At 51.3% G+C, this 19525-nt stretch overlaps 1 protein-coding gene across 3 annotated transcripts in view; it reads left to right on the plus strand.

The window, feature by feature from the left end:
* Positions 1 to 1320: 1320 nt before the first annotated feature.
* Positions 1321 to 19525, plus strand: part of MYO7A (myosin VIIA) — an 85384-nt gene continuing 67179 nt past the window's right edge. The window contains exons 1-2 of one of the 3 annotated variants that reach the window (XM_053900125.1): positions 1321 to 1743; positions 3866 to 3928. In XM_053900125.1, coding sequence (XP_053756100.1) covers positions 3911 to 3928 — 18 coding nt within the window. In that variant the 5' untranslated portion in view covers positions 1321 to 1743; positions 3866 to 3910. Of the gene's footprint in view, positions 1744 to 3865; positions 3929 to 16333; positions 16480 to 19525 lie in introns of those variants that run through there. The other 2 variants (XM_053900122.1, XM_053900124.1) reach the window with 2 other exon arrangements.

Consider the following 19525-nt stretch of genomic DNA (forward strand, 5'->3'; position numbering starts at 1 on the left):
AGCTCCAGTCGGGGTTAGGGGCTGGGGAGAAATAGTGGACAGAGCTCAGTGATGACTGGGGTGGAGTGGGGAGTGAGGAAAGATGAATTAAGGCCACTTTGTAGGCTTCTCTATAGGACTGCGAGCAAAGGACATTGTGAATTCTGAGCCCCGCTTAGCAGACTAGATGATAGTGGGTGCTGAGTACACTGTTGCTGTTACGTCAACTGGAGATCACTGCGGACCTCTCCACTCCGTACCACGCTGGGCCCGTCCTCACAGATCAGGCCTGCATTCTGCCTCAGTGCTCCTCTGGGGGGCTCAGTTTTCCCATCTGCAGGCTGACAGCCTGGGAGGCTCCGCAAGAGAGCTGACTGGGGGAGTGGTGGGTAGCAAGTGTTAATGGCAGGTGCTCCCCCAGAAGTGGGGGCGGTGACCTGCAGCAGCTCCTGCTGGGGTCCCCTGGCCAAGCCTCTAGCAGCCGGCTACCTGTAAGGGTCAGGAAGATGGAGTCAGAATCCTGGTGCTGCCTTCCCTCACTGCTCCAGACGGGGGCGCTCTGGAGGGCAGCGGTGCCCGTGCCCAGCAGGTGGCGCACTCGGGCCTCCCGCCCCAGTTGCGGACGCACCTCCGACACACCTCAGTTATAGAGGATGGGGATCTCAAGGAGTGCCTCCCTCTGCCGAAGCCGAAGTTCCCCCTGGAGAGGCGTGCACTGATGGGGCAGCTGCCACGTGGCAGGAGGCAAAGGATGGTGACAAGCACCTGCCAGGTCTCAGCAAGGAGTCGTCGATGTTACCCTTTGCCAGTGCTCGTAACATTTTGTGTACTTCTGTTCATGTCCAGCCCCCACTTGTAAGTCACATTATTTTACTTCAATGCGTCCCTGGAATAGACAGGGCTTCTCCGAGTCAGTTGGTTTGAAAGAAAGTTTCCTGGGTGATTATGGACAAGACCTGCCCACCCCCAGAACAGGCTGTGAGGACAGTGTTGAAGTGAAGAGCTTCAGGGGTTGCATCTGAGGGGAGCCCTTGGGAAGTGGATCTGGGGTTGTGTGTGTATGGGGACTGGGGAGAAAGGGCCAGAACATGGGGCTTGCGACCTCCTGCCGGGGCCCTGCCCTGCCCTGCCAGGTCCCTTCCTCTCAAGACTGTCAAACAGCCATTTACAGAGAAGAAAACAGCTTGGTGGAGGGCAGGCAGGTGCCAAGACTCAGCAAATCAGTGACCAGGTCAGGATTAGGAGGTTTTCTGCCCACGTGCTGGGAGCAGGTGGTGTTACCGCATATAAGAGCAGGCAGCTGAAGCTGGGCTGGGTGGTTTTCGCTTGAGTCTTGCACGGCTCAGCAGCACAGCGGAGGGAGTCCAGGGCCCCCGGCTCCCCACTGGGCAGTACAGCCTGCCTCCTATGCTGATGTCACGGCACCCAGGTCTCAGAGGCCTCTCCGACTCCGCCTCCTGAGGGAAGGTTCCGGAGCAGGGCGTGGGGAGGGCAGCAGTGCCGCTGGACAGCCGTCCTGGCCGGGAAAGGAAGGGAGAGGCTGAGAGGCAGACAGTCACACGGTGAAAACCTGACACATCCAGAGAGACACCCCCCCCCCCGCCCCCCACCCACGGAGTGACTGGCCTCGGAGCAAGACAGAGGAAGAGGGGACGTGTGTCTGCATATTGTCCCAGACTGGTGACCCCAGCTCTTGAGCTCTTCGTGCAGGTGGCAGCTGTGTGCGGTCCGGTGAGCAGCTGAGAGTGGGGAACTGGGACCCCGGTAAGCATGGGCTACCCACTGTCCTGGGCACTGGGAGAAGGGGGATCCCGGGCTTGGGCCAGCCTGGAACACCTGCCCCCGTAGCCATTCACTCCTGGTCTGGCCTCCTGCCACCTTTGGGATTCCAGCCACAGTAGCCACTGAATGAAACTGTCCTGAGCCTGGACAGATGGAGGCTCGTAGCCTGGAGAAAGGAAGAATCAAGGGGCATGGCATCCAGTGAATTGTCTGTGACCAGGCCGGGGCACCAGGGCAAACTACCGGAGTGGCAAAGAGAGAGAGAGTCTCTTTTGGCCTCTAATACTTCCTTTATCTCTTTCTTTCTTTCACTTTTTTTTGTTTTTTAATTTGAGAGAGTGAGAGCAAGTGTGCAAGCAGGGGAAGGGCAGAGAGAGGGAGAGAGAGAATCCCAAGCAGGCTCCATGCTCATTGTGAGCCCAACGCCGGGTTCAATCTCACAACCGTGAGATCAGGACCTGAGCCAAAATCACGAGTCGGACCCTTAACCAACTGAGCTACTCAGGTGCCCCTCTTTTTCTCTCTTTGAGTAAGTGACTTCCTTCCTCTGTGCCTCAAGCTTCCCATCTGTGAAAGGGGAATAGGAAGCCCTACCACCCAGGGTTGTTGTGGGAACAAGGTAAAGTCGGGCACGGGCATAAATTATAACTACAGTTTTGTTTTCCCTCTTGTCAAGTCAAAAAGCAGTCAACTTAAACATGGATTAGTTCTTCTTTTTAGGAAAAGTTGATCCTGTAGCTTTTTTTTCTTAGGTGTGGCCATTAAATTCCATGTTCTTGCCACCCGTCCACCTTCCAGAGCCCTGAAGGCCCTGGCCCTCCCCAGCTCCCAAGGCTCACACTGGCGCAGGAGGCCAGGGTGAGGCTAGACAGCCTCCACAGATGCGGCTCCCTATGGCAGCTGCCTGCCGGCCCTTGTTGAATTGCCTTCCCTGCCAGCCGGGCTGGGTGCAGGTCTCCAGAAGGACCATGCGCCTGCTGTGTTCCAGAGCTCTGGGGCAGGGGTCAGGCAGGGCTCAGGTGTCAGGCAGTGTCCTGGGCAGAGGATCAAATGCCCCAGCGCCTCTGAATGGGCCCTGTGAAAAATTGATGCTTGCCCCGGGGGGCAGGTTGGGGGCCAGAGTGGCCTCACACGGGGCCTGTGGCTGGGGCTGCCGCGGATCACCACGCTTGGTCCCACAGTTCCTTCCTGGGCCTGGCGCTGGCCTTGTGCTGTGTGAGGCAGTGGCTGAGCCCACCCCCAGCCCTGGATCAACCCCCAACTTTGGGGGGAGAGAGGTTATCCAGACCTGATAACATAATGCATATAGTCAGGGCTGGATAGACAGGAACATCAGGTCTCTTGGCAGCCTGGGGGTGGTCAGCGAAGGCTTCCTGGAGGAGGTACTGTCTGACCTGAGCCATGAAGTGTAGGTGGGAATTTACTAGTTGGAATTCCAGGCAGAGGGGTCAGTGTATGCAAAGGCCAGGAGGTATGAAAGGGGTTGGTATATTTCAGGAGTTGTGGGTGCTGAGGATGGCCTAGGTGCAGGGACAGGGAAGGAAGAAAGCAGTGAGAGGCAAGATTAAGACATCAGAAGCCACATGGTGCTGGGTCTTAAAAGCCAGCCTGGGGGGCTTAGAGCCCCCATCCTAAAAGCAGGGCATGCATGAGCACGTAACACTTAGCAGGTGACCCTCCCCTCGGGCCAGGCTGCTCCCATCACCCAAACTGCTGGGGCAGCCCTCAGCTGGGAGGCTGGAAATCAAGTCCTATTCCTGAACTTCCCCTGCCCTGCTGTGTGACTTTGGCAAGTCTTGGTCCCTCTCTGAGTCCCTTTGCCCATATGTCCAGGGGAGGGGGCTCCTAGGAGCCCTTTAGAAATCTCTGAATGACTGTAACCAAGAGAAGAGCTCAGCTGCTCTGGGCAGTGGAGCTGGTGACGGCGGCTGAGGCTCAGGTCACGCAGGCTGGGCTGTGGCCAGAGGGAGAGAAGCCAGGGAGGGAGTGTTCCCCAGGGGGAGGAGTAGCTGAGGCTTTGGGAAGAGCCCAGGTGACCCCAGCCAGGCTCAAGGCTGCCAGGGCTGGCTTTCTCAGACATTTCACATGGTCTCTCCCTCTGCAGAACTGTATCTGGCCAGGCAGGAAGCAAGAGCATCTGACAAAGGACATGGTGATTCTTCAGCAGGTGAGTGCTCCCGGCACCCCCATTGTCCTTCATCTTTCTACGCCAGGAAGAACGCTGTTGGGTGACTCATCCTCCCCCATCCCATATTCTCCCATCCATATGGTTAATGGTAGGGCACCCTCCCCAATACTTTCTCTTAGAAACCTCCTATCTATGCTTCAAAACCCAGCTGTGAAACTCCCTGACTCTCGCAGGCCCAGTCTAGAACTGCTCCCTCTGATGTGTCTGCTGGGGCTTCCCTTTCTCACTACACTCACCCTACTGGATAGAAATTACTTATTTACGTACATCTCCGAGTTCCCAGGCATGTGCAAAGGTCCAAATGCGGGAAAGCCTTTGGGGACAGGGAATAGGAAGTTGGTCAGTCTGTGAAGCCAGACCAGGAAGGGTCTTGAGCCTGACTGGGGAGCAGTGAGTGGGGGATGACCTGGTGGGAGCTGGAGCTCCCGGGGGTAATATGGAAAGAAACAGAGGTGCTGTGCCCGGCTGAGTCCTCCAGCCCCCTTTCCTTCCCAGGGCCACAATGGTCCCTGACCCTCAGCCCTTCCCCGTGATCAGCCTGAGGCTCTAATGAGCTCCTGGTCTCCAGAGCCAGGAATGTGGGCCCTGAGCCAGGGTGGTCTGGCACCAAGCCCTAGGGCTGGTGGGAGTGTGTGCCACGGGGGCTTGGCCAGCAGCTCCACATCCTCCAGGCCCGTCAGAGGCCAGCGGGCAGCTTTGTCCTGCAGCCGTGTGTGTGTGTGTGTGTGTGTGTGTGTGTGTGTGTGTGTGTGTAAGAGGAGTCAGGTTTCTGGTTTCCAGCAGGGAGAATCCGAATAGATGGTCTTCCAGCAGTAGCACTGCTAGGAATTTACCCAAGGGATACAGGAGTGCTGATGCATAGGGACACTTGTACCCCAATGTTTATAGCAGCACTCTCAACAATAGCCAAATTATGGAAAGCGCCTAAATGTCCATCAACTGATGAATGGATAAAGAAGATGTGGTTTATATACACAATGGAATACTACGTGGCAATGAGAAAGAACGAAATATGGCCCTTTGTAGCAACGTGGACGGAACTGGAGAGTGTGATGCTAAGTGAAAGAAGCCATACAGAGAAAGACAGATACCATATGGTTTCACTCTTATGTGGATCCTGAGAAACTTAACAGGAACCCATGGGGGAGGGGGAGGGGGGGGGAAAAAAAGAGGTTAGAGTGGGAGAGAGCCAAAGCCTAAGAGACTCTTACAAACTGAGAACAAACTGAGGGTTGATGGGGGGTGGGAGGGAGGGGAGGGTGGGTGATGGGTATTGAGGAGGGCACCTTTTTGGATGAGCACTGGGTGTTGTATGGAAACCAATTTGACAGTAAGTTTCATATATTAAAAAAAAAGAATAGATGGTCTTCCATCCCAGGGCTGGAGGAGACCCCCCCCCCCCCCAGAGCCCCTTGGCTTAACAGCCTGTTCAAAGGCCTGCCCGCCATGGCCAGAGCCAATAAGAGAAGGAAAGTCATTGTCTCTGAGCATTTGCTGGTGCCAGGGCCTTGACTGCAGGCAGGGCTGGGTGGGCGGGGGCATTTACAGTCCCCAGAGGGGCGGCCTGGGCCACCCACAGCTCCCAGGGGGATTCTCCCTTAGGAAGCTTGTGAGGCAGGCCTTGGGCTGACCGCGCCCCTCCCCCATTGCTCTCTCTGAATGCGGGCTGATTGTCCCCTGTGGGAGAAGGTGTCGGCAGGTAAATGCCGGCTCTGCCCACCCCTCACACAGAGAGTACATTTCTGTTACCGCTTTGCTCCCGAGAAGGGTCCCAGCTCTGGCATCCAGCCAGCTATGCAGGCCCACGGGCACAGCCCACCCACCCGGGCTCCAGTTTGGGCTTCACTTTTGATGAGCAGACAGACCTGGGGCATGTTCTTCGGCCTTCCTGAGCCTCTGTTTCCCCACCTGTAAAACGAGGGGTGGGGGGAAACCCTCTTTCCTCGGATGGCTGTTGCGAAGATAAAATGCAACGTGCTGCTTCCTTCACCTGCCTCTCAAGCCCGCCTTCCTCCTGCCTCTCCCTCCCATCCTGAGAGACCCCGGTTCTCTCTCCCCCATCAGGTCTGCCTGCCCTGAGCACTTCGCTTCCCGTTTTCCTGGCTGCCTTCTCCTCAGGCCTTCAGGTGGCCGCTGTTCCCTTCTGGAGGCTTCCCTGCTCCGCCCACGGTAGAGTCTGATCATATTCCATCTTTTTCCTCGGCTTACCTGAGGCCTCCAGGTGAGCCTGGAAGTGGGGGGCAGCCCTCGTCCTGCTCCCCACGGTCTCCTCAGCCCCTCAGCCCTGGCACCAGCCCACTCAGATGAGGCTGTACGCTAAAGAAGGAATGACTGGTAGGACACCCTCACTTGGTCTGAGGAGCTAGGCAGACAGTGGTGCCCACCTCAGAGGAAAGCTTGAGAATGAAATGTCCCGGTGCATATACAATGCTTAGTCTGACGGAAGCGTGCTCAGGGATGGTTAGCCGCCATGATGACAACCAATGAGATCATGTTGACCAATGAGATCATGTTGGTAGTGTTCCTGTGCATGAGAATTCCCTGTTTCTCTCTCTCTCTCTCTCTCTCTCTCTCTCTCTCACTTTATTTGGTACAAAAATCTCAGGAGACCTTGAAGGACATGATGGATCTTTCCCCATGTGGGAAAGATCGGTGACCGAGATTTGTTCCTCCCTCTCTTCCTCCATCATCCCAGCCGTTCTGAGACCCCATAGGGTCCCAGGTAGAGGAAACCTCTTTATAAATATGGGAGAAGAATCCAAATTTCTTTACTCATGCAAACATTTATTTTTTGAGGGTTCTAATTCTTCAAAAGTAGCATCCACACTGGCCCAGTGCAGGCCGGGCAGTCTCTATATGTGATCTCCTTTTATTGGCATAAGGCTATGAGGGTAGGGATTGTCCTGTCCATGTCACAGGTGAAGAAACTGAAGCCCAGAGAGGGCCATTTAGATATAAGCTGGGACACGTCAGGACAGGGAAGGGAGCCACCAAAGTGAGAGGGTGGCAGGCAGGAGAGGAGACCCTGAGAGGGGGCTGCTGTGCAGGGTGTATGGGTGTGATACAAGGAACAGGCACAGGACCTGGGGAAGGAGAGTTCAGACTGTCCTGTGGGGTGGCATTTGCAGAACACAGGCTCTTTCCTAGGGACCCTGAGGAGGTCTGGGCAGACCCGTCATGTGGATTGGGGTGGGGGTTCCTGGAGATTCCTGGCATATCAGAAGCTGCCTCCCCTCCAGCCGCGTTCTCACACACCCACCCAGCAACGTGGCACTGAGCCCATTCTCTGTACCAGGCTGGGCACAAAGGATGCAGAGATAAATTGCTCCCTGTCCCGGAGCAGTTACCAGACGGCAGTGGGAAGTGGCTTGAAACATGGCAAGGGCACCTTTGAGCGGAACTGTAACAGCAGGAGTCCTGGGGTGGAGTGGGGGTGGTGGGGAACCTGGGGAGGGGGGAGGCTTTTGCCCTGCCTCTGATGGTGGATGGGGTGGGGGGGGGGGCAGCACCAGGGAAGGTGCTGAGGCTGTTGCAGTAGCCCCTCGCATACAGATGGGGGACTGAAGTCTCTGGCGGGGGGGGGGTGAGGGGATAGGCCCAGGTTGCAAAGCCAGCTGGTGCTTGCAAGAACCCAGAGATGTGTGGTGCACATGACACTCTTTTAAGGACCTCACGGGGGGCTGCCATGCTTCAATATGATACAATTTCTGGCTCCCTGGTGGATCCCGAGTAGGGACTGAATGTACTTTGCCCGGATTCATAAGCACAGGGAGGTTTGAAGATAAATTTGTGGGCTGTTGATAACAGTTGGATTGACCCTTTTATTAGAATATAATGTCCTGCTTTGTCTCTTGCAACAGTGTTCTAATGATTTCAAGTCTATTTTGTCTGATGCTCTAGCCACCCCAGCTCTTTTTTGGTTCCTGTTTGCATGGAATATATTTTTCTATCTTTTCACCTTTAATCTGTTTGTGTTTTTGGATCTAAAGTGAGTCTTCTGTAGATAGCATATAGTTGGATCATGGGTTTTTTGTTTTGTTTTGTTTTGTTTTGTTTTGTTTTGTTTTAGCCTATGCTGCCAACCTCTACCTTTTTTTTTGTTTAAATTTTTTAAACATTTATTTATTTTTGAGACAGGGAGAGACAGAGTGTGAGCAGGGAAGGGGCAGAGAGAGAGGGAGACACAGACTCTGAAGTAGGCTCCAGGCTCTGAGCTATCAGCACAGAGCCCAACATGGGACTTGAACTCACAAACCGTGAGATCATAACCTGATCCAAACTCAGATGCCCAACTGACTGAGCCACCCAGGTGCTCCCAACCTCTACCTTTTAATTGAAGGGTTTAATTTGTTTCCATATAAAGACTTTTGCCATTTTGTTATGTTTTCCTATAGGCCCTTTCTCCCCCTCTCCCCCACCCCTCGAATTCCTCTATTACTGCCTTCTTTTGTGTTTTATTTTTTTTCCCCAGTGTACTCTTTTGATTCCCTTCTCATTTCCATACATATATATTCTAGTGGTTACCCTGGGGGTATACGATTAATATCTTAAATTTCTAACAATCTAGTGGTAGTTAATAACAACTTAGCTTCAATGGCACATAAAAATGCTGCTTTTGTACAGCTCTGTCACCCTTCTTTTTTCATACTGTTACTGTCAGAAATTACATCTTTATACATGGTGTGCCCATTCACATAGATTTATAATTATTGTTTTATGCATTTGTCTTTTAAATCATATAGGGAAAAAAAGGAGTTACAAACTAAAATAACAATAATGCTGGCTTAAAAAAATTTTTTTTGTATTTATTTTTGAGAGCAAGAGAGACCGAGTGCAAATGGGGGAGGGACAGAGAGAGAGGGAAACACAGAATCTGAGGCAGGCTCCAGGCGCTGAGCTGTCAGCACAGAGCCCGACGAGGGGCTAAACCCAGGAACCACAAGATCATGACCTGAGCTGAAGTTGGGAGCTTAACCGACTAAGCCACCCAGGTGCCCCATGCTGGATTTTATATTTGCCTATGTAAATATACTTTTGTAAAATTACCTTTATTGGAGTTTTCTATTTCTTTGCTTTGAGTTACTGTCGAGTGCCCATTCGTTTTAGCCTGAAAAGACTCCTTTTAGCATTTCTTGTAGGCAGGTCTACTAGCAACAAGCTCCCTCAGCTTTTGTTTACTTGAGAATGTCTTAGTTTCTCTGTCGTTTCCGAAGGATGGTTTTGCCAGATATTGAATTTTTTTTTTTTTTTAAATTTTAATTCCAGTGTAGTTAACATGCAGTGCTATATTAGTTTCAGGTGTATGACGTTATGATCCAACAATTGCATGTGTTTCTTGGTGCGCATCAGGATAAGTGTACTTTTATTTTATTTTATTTTTATTTATTTATTTTTTTTAACATTTTATTTATTTTTGAGACAGAGAGAGACAGAGCATGAACGGGGGAGGGGCAGAGAGAGAGGGAGACACAGAATCGGAAACAGGCTCCAGGCTCTGAGCCATCAACCCAGAGCCCGACACAGGGCTCGAACTCACGGACCGCAAGATCGTGACCTGAGCTGAAGTCGGACACTTAACCGACTGAGCCACCCAGGCGCCCCAGGATAAGTGTACTTTTAATCCCCATCACCTATTTCACCCCTACCCCTACCCCCTCCCTCCCCTCTGGTAACAATCACTTTGCTCTCTATAATTAAGTGTCTGTTTCTTGGTTTGTTTCTTCCCCGCCCCCCCCCTTATTCATTTGTTTCTTAAATCCCACATATGAAAGCATATGGTGTTTGTCTTTTCTGATGGACTTATTTTGCTTAGCAGTATACTCTCTAGATCCATCCATCTTGCTGTGAATGGCAAGATTTCATTCTTTTCTTTGTGGCTAATATTCCATTATGTTGTGTGTACATTTATATATACACACATATATGTATATATACACACACCCTATCTTTATCTATTCCTCTACTGATAGATACTTGGGATGCTCCCATAGTTTGGCTATCTTTTTTTTTTTTTTTTAATTTTTTTTTTTTAACGTTTATTTATTTTTGAGACAGAGAGAGACAGAGCATGAATGGGGGAGGGTCAGAGAGAGGGAGACACAGAATCTGAAACAGGCTCCGGGCTCTGAGCTGTCAGCACAGGGGCCCAATGCGGGGCTCGAACTCACGGACCGCGAGATCGTGACCTGAGCCGAAGTCGGCGCTCAACCGACTGAGCCACCCAGGCGCCCCATAGTTTGGCTATCTTAAATAATACTGTAGTAAACATAGGAATGCATGTATCCCTTCAAATTGGTATTTTCATATTCTTTGAGGAAATCCCTGGTAGTGTGACTACTGGATCATAGGGAAGTACTATTTTCACTTGAGGAACCTCCATACTGTCTTCCACAGTGGCTGCACCAGTTTGCATTCCCTCTAGCAGTGCATGCGGGTTCCTTTTTCTCCACATCCTCGCCAACGCTTATTTCTTGTGTTTTTGATATTAGCCATTCTGACAGGCATGAGGTGATAGCTCATTATGGTTTTGATTTGCATCTCCCTGATGATGAGTGATGTTGAGCATCTTTTCATGTCTGTTGGCCATCTGGATATCTCCTTTGGAGAAATGTCTATTCATCTTTTCTGCCCATTTTTTTTTTTATCGGGTTTTGATTTGGGTTTTGGTGTTGAGTTGTATAGGTTCTTTAAATATTTTGGATACTAACTCGATACTCTTTATTGGATATGTCCTTAACAAATATCTTCTCCCATTCTATAGGTTGCCTTTTAGTTCTGTTGGTTATTACCAGATATTGAATTCTTACATTTGTTTTTCCTTTCCGTACTTTAAATATATCATCTCACTGCCTTCTGGCTTCCATGATTTCTGTTGAGAAATCAGCTATTATTCATATTGAAGATCCTTTGTATGCAATGAGTCTCTCTTATTTTGTCTTTTGACCATTTGATTTTTAATGCGTCTCAATGTGGGTCTTTTTTGTTTTCTTTGCGGTGCAGAAAATTTTTATTTTGATGTGCCAATAGTTGATTTTTGCTTTTGTTTCCCTTGCCTCAGGAGACCTATCTAGAAAGATGTTGCTATGACCAATGTCAAATAAATTATGGCCTGGGATCTCTTCTAGGATTTTTGTGGTTTTAGGTCTCACATTTAGGTCCTGAATGCATTTTGAGTTTATTTTTGTGTGTGGTGTAAGAAAGTGGTCCAATTCCATTCTTCTTCCTGTGGCTGTCCAATTTTCCCAACACCATTTGTTGAAGAGACCACCTTTTCCCCATTACATATTCTTTCCTTGTCAAAGATTAATTGACCATATAATTATGGGTTTATTTCTGGGGTTTCTATCCTGTTCTATTGATGTGTCTATTTCTGTGCCAGTGGCATACTGTTTTGGCCACGACAGCTTTGCAATATAACCTGAAGTCTAGAATTGGGATACCTTCATCGCTTCTCGGCCTTTTGGCTAAAATCAAGTGTAGAATTGGGATACCTCCGGTTTTGTTTCTCTTTTTCCCAGGTGCCTTGGCTATTGGGGTCTTTTGTGGTTCCATACAAATTTTAGGATTGTTCTAGTTCTGTGACAAATGCTGTTGGTATTTTAATAGGGATTGCATTAAACGTGTAGATTGCTTTGGGCAGTACTGACATTTTATGACAACATCTGTTCTTCAAATCCATGAGTATGGAATGTTTTTCCATTTCTTTGCATTGTCTTTAACTTCATCAGCGTTTTATAGTTTTCAGAGTACAGGTCTTTCACCTCCTTGGTTAAGTTTATTCTTAGGTATTTTATTATTCTGGGTGCAATTGTAAATGGGATTGTTTTCTTAATTTCTCTTGTTGCTGCTTCATTATTGTTGTTGTATAGAAAGGCAACAGATTTCTGTATATTGATTTTTGTACTCTGTGACTTTCCTGGATTCATTTTTCAGTTCTAGTAGTTTTTTGGTAGGTCATTGGGGTTTTCTATATATGGTATCACGCCGTCTGCAAATTGTGACAATTTTACCTCTTCCTTGGCAATTCGGGTGCCTTTTATTTTTGTGGTTGTTGTTGTCTGATGGTTATGGCCGGGACTCAATGTGGTTCTTTTTGAGTTCATCCTACTTGGAATTTATTGAGCTATTTGGCTGTAGATTTGTATCTTTTATCAAGTTTGGGAAGTTTTTGACCATTATTTCTTCACGTATTGTTTTTGCCTCTTGTCCTCTCCTTGCATACATGAAACGTATGATGATGATTCCCATTATGCACATGTTGGGCCACCTGATGTCGCACAGGTTTCTCGGGTTCTGCTCATTTTTCCTAGTCCTTTTTTTTCTTCCTGTCCCCCAGACTGGATAATCTAATGAACCTATCTTCAAGTTTACTGATTCTTCCTTCTGCCTGTTCAAATCTGCTGTTGAATGTCTCTAGTGAATTTTTCATATAGGCTATTGTACTTTTCAACTGCTAATGTTGTATTTGGTCACTTGTAATCATTTTTACCTCTTTATGGATACTCTGTATTTGGTGAGATGTTCTGGTTTCTCTCTGTTCTTTGAGTATACTTCAGATAGTTGATAAAAACCTTTGCCTATGAAGTCCAATGTCTGAGCTTCCTCAGGGAAAGTTTTTATTGTTTGCTTTTTACCTGTGAATGGGCCATACTTGTTTCTTTGCATGCCTCATAATCTTTGGTTGAAAACTGGCCATTTAAAAAATAATGTGATGGGGCGCCTGGGTGGCTTGGTTGGGTGTCTAACTTTGGCTCAGGTGATGATCTCATGACTTGTGGGTTCGAGCCCCACATCAGGCTGTGTGCTGACAGCTCAGGGTCTGGAGCCTGCTTGAGATTCTGTGTCCTTCTCTCGCCCTGCCCCTCCTCCACTCGTGCTCTGTCTCTCTGTCACTCTCTCTCAAGAATAAGTAAAACACCAAAAAAAATGTTTAAACGTAATGTGATATCTCTGGAAGTCTGATTCTTCTCTCTCCCTCTGTCTCCAGTGTCTTGTGGCTTCTTGTGAGTTATAGTTTTGTTTAATGACCTTTCAAAACTATCTTTATGAAGAGTGTATTCTTCGTTGTGTATAGTCACTGACGTTTTGAAAACTCGTAGAGCCAAAAACAAAAATTACTTTCAGTCCTGCAGCTGGGCTCTGTGTGTGTGTGTGTGTGTGTGTGTGTGTGTGTGCACGCGCGCGTGCCCGCGCTGGGCATGCCTTCAATGCTTAGGCCTTAGGCAGATCACTTCCTGTCTAAATGGAGCTTGAGGGTCAGTTTGAAGTGAGAGCTTAGGGTGTTCTTGGGCTTTTTCTGAACGTTCTTCCAACCCTCCACATGAGGTGTTCTAGATTCCCCACTGTATGCAAGAGCTTTTCAAAACCCCTATTCCCCTGGCTTTCCTGTAGGCTTTTTGGAGTGTCTATTGTTTGTTCCAACTGACTATTTCCATGCTTCTCCCTCCCCCCACCCCACCCCACCCCACCCCACCCCACCCCACATAGCAGTGGTCTCATTGATTGGTCTCTGAATGTTTTTGACCAAAACCCTCCCTACCTACTCCTCCACCCTGCGGGGAGTTCCAAGCTAGAGAAATAAAGGCAAGCCCTTGGCATTATTCCTTTAGGGAGCTCCCAGACTTGTTAGAAGAACCATAATTCTTAGATAAGGGGTCTGTTCTGCCCCGTCAGGCCCTAAGAACCCACACCAGGGATACAGGCTTCCATCTTCAACACTGCCACAGAGAGGTGCGGGGGGAGGGGAGGTTAAAACCCCACAAAGTTCTCCTGCTGGGTTTCAGTCACCTTTCTCTTTAGTAAATGTTCGGTTGGTTACTATAAACATTTGATGATTTTCCAGGGTTCTAGTATTGTTGATTCTGACCATTTTTACCACATTTTTTCGTATTTTTGTAAAGGGATGAGTTCTTGAGTTTCTTCTTTGCCATTTTCCCTGACGTCACTTGCTTGTGACAGTTGGCACAGTTACTAAATGGAAGCTTTTTGTCCCACCTTGCTGTCAATTGTTGGGTAGTCCCTCCACCCCCGCTGAACATCAGTCTCCCCATCTGGCCAGAGCTGGACTGGATGGGGGGGGTATGGCGGGGTGAGGGCAGCACCATGCGTTTGTGTGAGGCACTAAGGAAGTACAGAAAAGAGGGTAGTGGAGAGGGGATATTAAGGACAGGTGGCCCGAGTCTCTGTGGAGCCTGGGTGGCCGGGTGGCGGAAGGGAAGAGGATCGTGAGGTGAAGCATTTCTGGCAGAGGGCTCGGCACAAACAAAGGTGAGGAGGGATGCCTGGGTGGCTCCGTCAGTTAAGCGACTCTTGATCTCGGGTCTCGATCTCAGGGTTGTGGGTTCAAGCCCCATGTTGGAACTTAAAAAAAAAAAAAAAGTGAGGATAGGGAGACCCTATCCTGTGTGTTCAGGGAAGCAGGAGATGAGGCTGGAACAGCAGTGAGCCCTGGTTCTGGGAGAGGATCTGCTGATGCCAGAGTGGGTCACAGGGGTATCAGACTTACTTCCCAGACCTGCCTGCGGGGAAGGGGCCCAATCCCAGGCTTCAGCTAGGGGTGGCCTGGGTGCATGGGGTTGAGCAGTGGCTCTGGGCCAGGCAGGGCCAGGCTCTGAGTACTTGCTGGGTCTCCCTGAGGGGGCCTCTCTCCATCCACCAGCCCTGATTTACTATCTCTTCCTTCTTCCCTCTGCTTCTCTGTGATGTGCTCTTCCCTCTCATGTCTGCCTGAGATAATCCTGACGCCCAGGTACCACCCCTAACGTGACTTGCTCAGCTAATAAGAACCAACACTCATGCGGCCATTTTTTTTTTTTTTTAAACAGGAACCAATCTGAGTGAGTTACCCACATAAACCTTTTCAATCCTCACAAGCAACTCATGATGTACTGTTATCTTGTCATCCCACAGATGTGGAAACAAAGGCACATACGGGTTGAGGAACTTGCCCCAGGTTACACGGCTTGAGGGGCCTAGCCAGGGTTGAACCTAAGCCATCTGGGTCCCGAGTCCAACAGCTTAGTGGCCAGGCTATCCTGTCTCTCCAGGACTAATCCATCCCTCATCTGGTGGCACTATCCTTATCTGGGTCTGGATCTGGTCCATTCCCAGGCCTGGGCTTGCGAGGATGGTGTCCCCTAAGCTTTAGTCTGAGCCTGTGAAGCCTGGGTAAATGGACAAATGCAAGGATGCCTGGAAACCTATCCCCGGCACCGTCCTGTGTCTGAAGGGCCCTTCTCCCATGGACTCCTGTGGGTGGGTGGGCAAGGGTACATGTGCTTATTTTGTGCTTCACTGGGGGAAGGATCCCTCCTAAGGGGACGGTCCCTGGGAGGGCATAGGAAGTAGGTGGGAATCGCTGCGGTCCATCAGCTTTGTGCGGGGTGGCAGAGGGCTGGGTCCCTGAGTCCCGGATAGGGGGTTGGGGTAGAAGGAAGCCCAGATCCAGTGGGGCAGCTCTGAGTTCTGTGTGAGGCATCACTGTCTCCTTCCTTGCCATTCCCCCTTCTCCCTGCCGTGTTTTTGTGGGACAGTCAGGCCTCCAGGATTCTAGATAATGCCAAGGGCCAAACATGGAAACAGTAGGCTTGAAGAGAGAGGAGAAAGGGGAGGAAGAAAACAGAAGTTAAGAAGAGGGGAGAAGGAGTGGGAGCAGAGTCCCAGGGCCTGTGCCTGCCTGACAGGATGGTGGCTCATCGCCCAGCATGGACCCAAGCCAGGTGCCCAGTCCCATGTGGCTGCCAGGACATAGGAGCCCAGCTTGGCGCCCACTGTCCTGGAGAACCAGGGGACACCCTTCCCAGGTGCCTCTTCTGCCTTCTGCAGATTACCAGCTGGCTGGCCTCCAAGCTGGGTGAGGAAGACCAGAGACAGACTGTTCGGAAGCTTTTCTCCCCTAAGTCCCACATCCCTACCCTTAGGAAGAGTTTTACCTGCCCTCCCTTTCCAGAGGTAGCCAGTGAGCTAGTAGGATCTTTCAGGCACCTTCCCGTCCGTCTTAAAAAATTATGAAGTTTATTGCGTTCCACTCCATAACATCCCCACGTTCCTTTCCAAAGAAAACCTACAGATTGAGTTTCCAGGTGCCTGGTGGATGCTAAGGTCCGCAGCTCGGTTCTGCGGCGCTACACGCTGCGGTCTCGGTGAAGCCGGCTGCGAATCCCCCCACAATGATGAGGTGTTGGGGGTCCCGAGGAGACGGGCCAGGGCCAGGGCGGTGCGCGCGCCCCCTCCGCGTTCCCGCGGGCGTCACCTAAGCCGCCGTTGCCATGGGCACGCAGCAGATGGCCGGGTTTAGGGTTCCCGGCGGCGGTGCGCACGGGATTAGGTGAATTAGGGAGTCGGAGCGGAGCCGCCGCCAGACCGACCGCGCCATGGAGCCCCCTGCCGACCCCGCGGAGCCCTCCGATCCCGCCGACCCCTCCGACCCCTCCGACCCCTCCGACCGCGCCGAGGCGCGCGCCAAGCCGCAGGGCAAGTGGGCGCTGGTTCGCAGCCTGAACCATGCGTTGAAGACCTATGCGGTCCTGCCGGTGAGGCCTGCGCGGGGAGGGGGAGATTGCACCCTGGGAATCCCGCCCCGTGCCTCTGTTTCCCCGCCTGGCAGAAACGGGATGAGCGGCAATGGGTGGCAGAGCACCAGGGTGTGTGCAGACAGCCCCCCCCCCCCCCCACCCCGGCGCCTCATGCCTTCCCTGACTCCCAGAGTGAACTTGGCCCCAGCCGCCCCTCCTTGCATCGGGAGCTTTTGCACATCCCAAATGGGAATGTGAGTTCAAGGTGAAGTCTCTAGTGGGGCACCTGTCACAGTGGAGTGGTATGAGTGGGACCAGGTTCAGGCGTGAGTGCCTGGAATCTGGGGACAAGAAGGGTTGGTGATGTAAGACTGGAGCCCAGTGCCCCCTTCCTCTCCTTCCCCTTCCTGTCCCCCCCCCCACCCCCCCAAATCTCCTTTCTTTTCCATCTTCCTTCCCTCACCTTGTTTTTGGTTCAGGCTGCTCTGCAGATGATCAGAGTCTTTATCAGTCATTAATTTGATGAGTGACTGTGGCCAAGTTCCTTTGTCTCTTTGGGCCTCAGTTTCCTCATCTGTAAAATGAAGACTTTGAACCCACCTGCATTCTGATGCCCCAAGAACTTTTCCTGGGACCAGGAACTTTTCCTCTCAGACAGGTTCTCAGGCCTCACAATTCTCCCTGAGGCCAGTTGGCTGCCATTTTCACCTTTTTCCTCCAGTTGAGACCTAGAGCAGAGAAAGAAAGTTAAGCCACTGCCCTCCTTGTGACAGTCCTTGGTTAGGAGAGTTCTAGTTGCCTGTTTCCTGTAGGCCTGAGCTCTCTGCTCAGCCTCTCTGAGCCCCCATTTCCCACTCACATGAAGTCTTTTATTTCCGGTTCTCCTCTGTTCCCGGAGTGGGGCATATCTCCTGTGTGCCAGGCTCTGTGCTGGGTTGGGGGCAACCTCTGACCCCCAGCTGCCCTCGGCTGAAACTCTTAGCTTGCCCCTTGGCCCACAAGCCATCCAAGACCAGGGATCCTGTCAGTGTTTCCTGTTTTGCTCACAAAACTGGGTTCAGAGAGCTGTCCAGAAAGAGTCCTGGATTCGGAATTTGTCAGACTTGGGCTTCATTCCGGGTTTTACTACAAAACAGCTGGGTGAATTTGGACAAGCTTCTTGACCTCTATGAGGAGATGAAGTGGAAATAGAATCTTCTGCCTGAGGGCTGTCAATGAGATAATCACAGGGAAGCATCTCACTTCCTACCTGGCCCGTTGTGGGTGTATTGTGAGTTAGCATGGGGCAATGTCCTGGCCAGCCTGGCTGCCAGCGGTTAGTGTCTGTCTGTCTGTCTGTCTGTCTTGGTCTCTTTCTTTCTCATGCTATACATTCTGCATTCTTTCTCACACACCCTCTGTCTCATGCTCTCTCTCTTACATACACACACACACTCCCATCGAGAGACAAATCCTGTTTTTCTGTGTTTGACTCTAGGGAGTCACAGAGGAGACAGACCCAGCCCGGTCCTCGGGGGCTGCATGCTAGTGGCAAAGGGTCACACAGATGGCGGTCACCCCAAGTGGTGCTGGCCCCGGGGCCTGGAGGGATGCCTCCATTCTCCACACAACAGCCAGAGCGAGGTTTTGAAAATGTAAATTCATCATGCCATTCTCCGGCTTAAAACCTCAATGGCTCTTTGTCGTACCTAAAAGAAAGTCCAATTCCTGTCTGCGGTTATGCCCTGTACAATCTGGTACCTGCCCACGTTCCCCTCACATCCTCCCCTCCTCTGTCTAGAGGCACGCTGCCTTTCCCATCTGTTTGTGGCTCTGTCCCCAGAGCTGGAAAGGGACCGACCCACAGTGGGCTCTCCATAAATAAAAGCTGAATCAATGAATGCGCTCTTCAGGGGTTGGGGGGCGGGGGAGAAGGAGGGGAGGCGGGGAGGGGTTGGAAGGGCTGTTATTTGCTCTGGGTCTGGACAGACAGGTGGCATCCTCTCAGTGGAAAGTGGGAGGGGAGCGGGCAGGTGGAGAAGAGCGGCGTGAGCCAGTGTGGCAGGTGATCCTCGGCCTGGAACTCAGAGCTTCTGAGGGGTGTGTCAGGAAGCACAGTTTGGGTGTGGGATGGAAGGGGTACACGGGGTGCCCCACGGGAAGCAGCCAGGCAGCCCCGGCAGGCACACTGCACTCCCACACCGTAGATGCTCAGGAAACACGTGAGTTCTCCTCTCCAGAGCCCGTCTAATTTTTCCTCCTTTTTCTGGGAGGAAGCTGGGGTTTGGAGCTAACCTGTCTCTGACACGCGTAACCTCCCACAAAGCGGCAGCCGTGGCCAAGAAATAGTTGATTCCAATGGGGACGACCAGGAGGAGTCTGGAGCAGTGAGGAGTTGGACTTGGGACTCGCGGAGCCCACCCCCTGAGGCATGTGGAAACTGAGGCTCAAGTCAGGCAGAGCCTTGTCCGTGGCCCAGCTGAGCAAGCCTAGCTTCCCAACTCCCAGCCCACGTGGTTTCCACGGGGCCATCCCCTCAGGTGAGGTTCACTGTCCTGTTTCATCAGCGGTTCTATTCCTAACTGCTGCTTGGTAAGTTACAGTGTTAAGGGGTCTGTGTTCTCTCAGCCTCCTGGGGAATCCTCTTATTCGGATTAGAATAAAATCTAACTTTTACCTGCAGGCCAGTGAGAGGTGATGGCGCTGGAGCTTGACCACCTCTGTGACTGCCGTTGTCCAGCCCAGTCATTCTCCACCCTCGGTGTGCCTGGCCCCTTCGCCGTCCTCCCCGCCATCTGCAGCGATCGATTGTGTGAACGCGTTTGCTCAGTTGTTTGTTTTCTGTCTCCTCCCAACGGGAAGGTAGACTCCGTGGTCCCTGCTGGATCCCCAGTCTTTAGATCAATCAGTGCCTTGTATTCAGTAGGTGCTCAATACGCGTTTGTGGAATGCATCGGCGCTGAAAGTGGTTGTTTCTCCGACTCTGCGTTTTAAATTTGGCTTCTATGTGCCTTCACTGGGTGTGTGGTGAGAGCGGGGGACACAAGCGTGACACCCTCCCGCTCAAGGTCAGGGTTCTCCCTCC

Source organism: Panthera pardus, unplaced genomic scaffold, assembly GCF_024362965.1.
Source record: "Panthera pardus isolate Hobbes unplaced genomic scaffold, ASM2436296v1 HiC_scaffold_12, whole genome shotgun sequence".
Lineage (NCBI taxonomy): Eukaryota > Metazoa > Chordata > Mammalia > Carnivora > Felidae > Panthera > Panthera pardus.